This window comes from Rhinopithecus bieti, unplaced genomic scaffold (genome assembly GCF_001698545.2).
Source record: "Rhinopithecus bieti isolate Rb0 unplaced genomic scaffold, ASM169854v2 scaffold_32264, whole genome shotgun sequence".
In the NCBI taxonomy this organism is placed as follows: Eukaryota; Metazoa; Chordata; class Mammalia; order Primates; family Cercopithecidae; genus Rhinopithecus; species Rhinopithecus bieti.
In genome coordinates this window covers 318,809-323,195 of record NW_016813984.1, presented here as the reverse complement: position 1 = coordinate 323,195, position 4,387 = coordinate 318,809, and the positions used below count along the sequence as shown (strand labels likewise).

General features: G+C 39.2%; 1 protein-coding gene across 1 annotated transcript in view; it reads right to left on the bottom strand.

Annotated features, from left to right (window-relative positions):
- Nucleotides 1–4,387, bottom strand: part of UTRN (utrophin) — a 604,813-nt gene that overhangs the window by 370,636 nt on the left and 229,790 nt on the right. Inside the window, exon 34 of the mRNA XM_017849334.1 lies at nt 2,147–2,317. Within this exon, the coding sequence (XP_017704823.1) occupies nt 2,147–2,317 (171 nt within the window). The remainder of the gene's footprint in view (nt 1–2,146; nt 2,318–4,387) is intronic.

Sequence of the window (4,387 nt, the reverse complement as noted above, 5' to 3'; positions counted from 1 at the left end):
AAAAAAAAAAAGATGTAAGTTTTTAAAAGAAGGTCAATAAATGCTAGTTACAACAAAATTTATTTTTAAATACATGCTTTTGCATGTGCACATCGATATGTGCCCCAAAAAATGAAAAAAAATAACAGTATTGTTTAATTATAGGTGATTTTGCTTCTTTTTTTATTACACTAGGCAAATTTCATTCAAATATCTTCTATTACTTATGTTACTAATAAAAAAGTAATTATTTTCAAAGTGTACTGCACGAGGGAGATAATATTTCCTTGAAAACTTAAATTTAACAAAATAAAGTTTGGTGTCTTTGTTTTGCATTCATCCACAACATACCGATGACTTGCAATGTTCATTTCCATCATACATTCCTTTCTTCACTTCCGTCACACTCACACAGCTCATGGCATGATCACGCTGTTCATGAGCTTTTTTCTAAACTGAGAATAGTCTTTCCAGTGTCTACTATCTTAAATTTCCCCCAGCTGTCATCTCCATAGAACATTCAAAGTAAGCAGGAGTTGTATCATCCCACAGCCTCTCAGCGCCTTCTCCTCAAGGCCCACAGCAAACATGTGTAGAGCTGTAGAGGATGTGAAACTGATACTTGTGGCTTTATATCAACATCAGTATTGATTGATTATAAATGATCACAGTATTGATCATTTATAATCAGCACTTCCCACTAGTATACTTGCTTCTTTCTCAGGAAAGAGTTAGGAAAACAGAATGCCTTGTTAAAAGAACCACTCATGTTCCATTCAATTATTTGTCTACTGCAAATAATTTGCCTACTGCAGAAGCCAGAACCGGCAAATTAACTTTCTAATCTCTGTGATTTCAAAGTATAGAGCTAAAGAAAACTCATGTAATGATTTTTTAAAATTCTATTCCTATGTTCTTTACATCTGTAAGTTTGCAATAGAAAGGTTAGTTATTGGTTTTAAAATGTTATTGAAGAAGAATTAAAGTCAGCACAATTCTTTGTAAATACTCTGTAAATATGTGTCATTGATTTTGAAGGTGGTGAATTAGGCTTTTAAGTACTATATGAACATAATACCTATAAAGGCCTTGATGATCCATGAATGTAATGCTTTTGGAATCAAGATAAAAATATCTTATTAAATGAACTGTTTTACAAATAATCCCATTAAAAAATGGGCAAAGAAAATGAATAGACACTTCACTAAAGACATACTAGCAGCCCACAACAGATGAAAAAAAATGTGCAACATCACTAACATTAAAGAACCATCTCACACCATTCAGAATGGCTATTATTAAAAAGTCAAAAAATAACAGATGTTGGCAAGGTTGTAGAGAAAAATGAACACTTTTATATGCTGGTGGGAATATATATTAGTTCAGCCTCTGTGGAAAGCAGTTTAGAAATTTCTTCAAGAACTTCAAACAGAGTTCTGATTACTGACCCAGAAATCTGATTACTGGGTATATATGCAAAGGAAAATAAATTGTTCTACCAAAAAGATACATGCACTCATATGTTCATCAGCACTATTCACAACAGCAAAGACATGTCATCAACCTAAGTGCCCATCAGTGGTGGACCGGATAAAGAAAATGTGGTGCATATACACCATGGAATACTACACAGCCATAAAAAAGAATGAAATTTCCTCTGCAGCAACATGGATGCAGCTGGAGGCCATTATCCTAAGTAAATTAATGCAGGAATGGAAAATCAAATGCCACATGTTCTCACTTACAAGTGGGAGCTAAACATTGGGTATGCATGGCCATAAAGATGGGAACGATAGACAATGGGGACTAGCAGAGGGGAGAGAAACAGAGGGAGGCATCAGCTGAAAAACTACCTAGTGGGTACTATGCTCACTACCTGGGTGATGGGATCATTCATACCCCAAACCTCAGCATCACACAATATGTCCATGTAACAGACCTATACATGTACCCCTTAATCTAAAAGTAGAAATTATAAACAAAATAAAATATAATCATTGTTTTAAAAATATGTTTTCTTAGGACAGAGAAGTGGATAAACAATGCAAAAAAAGAAAACGCTAGACTTAATATGAAATGGAGGGTCATGGTATCCACCCAGATCGCCCAGAACAAATGTCACGTTACACTGGCATCATGCTGGTGTTTCATCTGAACTGCAACTTACTTTAGCCCAGGAAATTTCTGTATCCAAGTCACCAAGCAGACCTTCTGAAGTGGACTTCTGCACCAATTCAGCTTCAGTGGCAGAAAGCCACTCAGAGAGAGAAGCAGCCTCTTTCTTCATTTTCCGGGCCAACTGTGATGCTCTTTCCAGATCCTGTTTTCCTTCTGTCACCTGAGATGGAGAGAGAGACAGGGTGAGACTGAGCGTGAGACGGAAATGAACATAAATGGGAATGAATCAGGATGTTAACTAAAGATGCAAACTGATTCATATATAACCCCCAAGACATACATAACCTTTGTCTGTAGCACCTTAGAATCCTCCAAGCTTGCATTTCTGCAAGGAGGCAATATACTGTAGTAGTTAGGGGCCAGGCAATCCTGGGTTTTCATCTTGGCTCTATCATTAATTTCCTAAGTGACATTTGTAGAGATGTAGCCCTCAAAATATTGGTATGAGGATGGGCGCAGTGGCTCATGCCTATAATCTCAGCACTTTGGGAGGCCGAGGCAGGCAAATCTCTTGAGTCCAAGAGTTTGAGACCAGCCTGGGAAACATGACAAGACCTTGTCTCTACAAAAAAATACAAAAAATTATCTAGTGTGGTGATGTGTGCCTGTAGTTCCAGCTACTCAGGAGGCTGAGGTGGGAGAATCGCTTGAGCCCTAGAGGCTGGGGCTGCAGTGAGGCGTGATCCTGCCACTGCACTCTAGCCTGGGCAACAGAGCAAGACCCCATCTCAAAAAAAAAAAGAAAAGAAAGACTGTTATGAGTATTAAGTGAGAAAACACACATAAAAGGGCTGAAACAAAGTTAAAACCACTAAATAGTATCTATTATAATTTTGAACAGACGATATCTTAGAATCCTCTCCACAAAGGAGTTTGTTTAAAAAATACTGTATTATAGCAATCTGAGGGGAAAATGGCACCACTTTCACAATTACATGTTTTATAATTAACCAAATAAACTTAAAATACAGTACATTACTATGCATCCTAAATCTTATTAATATTTTGCTCTTATTGTTGTTGACAGAAAGCAAATGAACTTAACTAACATTTACCAAGCTCTTAATGCAGCTTCTGTGTTGTGCTAAGGAATCTTACACATGCATGCAATAAAAATTCACAAAATCTCTTTCTACTTTATGGATAACGAAAACGAAACTTAACGAGGTTAAGACCGGCAGGGCGCAGTAGGTCATGCCTGTAATTCCAGCACTTTGGGAGGCCAAGGCAGGCAGATCACAATGTCAGGAGTTCGAGACCAGCCTGACCAACATGGTGAAACCCCGTCTCTACTAAAAATACAAAAATTATCCAAATGTGGGGGCACATGCCTATAATCGCAGCTACTCAGGAGGCTGAGGCAGTAGAACTGCTTGAACCAGGGAGTCAGAGGTTGCAGTGAGCCGAGATTGTGCCACTGCACTCCAGTCTGGCAACAGAATGAGATTCTATCTCAAAAAAAAAAAAAAAAAAAAAAAAAAAACCCGGTTAAGGCCAAGGCCAGGGTGGTACAATCTTTAAATTGAGCCATGCCGTTCTGGCTTCTACCTCCATCACTCCTCAGACATTGCCCTTGCTAAGTTCAATACTGACCCCAGTGGCAACTGATCCCTGGCTTCCCAGACCTAGCTCTCGCCTGTGTGCCTACCACGTCTTGCTACTTATGTTAGTTTCTTTTGCAAGCTCATCTTCCTCAGATTTCTTACTAAGTGATATAATTCCTAAGACCTGGTCGAGGGCCCTCTTCTTTCACTATATCCTGTTCCTAGACAAGCTATCATCCCTGATTACTTTAATTACCACCTCTATGCAGATGACTCATAAAATCCACCTCTTCAGTCCAGATATATTCTCCAGACCTGAATAATCATGTGAGTACCCGACATTTCCAATTAACATTCTCAAAGGTACTTAAAATGTCAACATGTCCAGCCAGGTGCGGTGGCTCATGCCTATAATCCCAGCACTTTGGGAGGCTGGATGGGCGGACTGCCTTAGCTCAGGAGTTCGCGACCAGCCTGGGCAACACGGTGAAACCCCATCTCTTCTAAATACAAAATTTAGCCAGGCATTGGGGCATGCACCTGCAGTCCCAGCTACTCCAGAGGCTGAGGCAGGAGAATTGCTTGAACCTGGGAGGTAGAGGTTGCAGTGAGCCGAGATTGCACCACTGCACTCCAGCCCGGGCAATAGAGCAAGACTACATACCAAAAAAAAAAAAAAAAAAAAA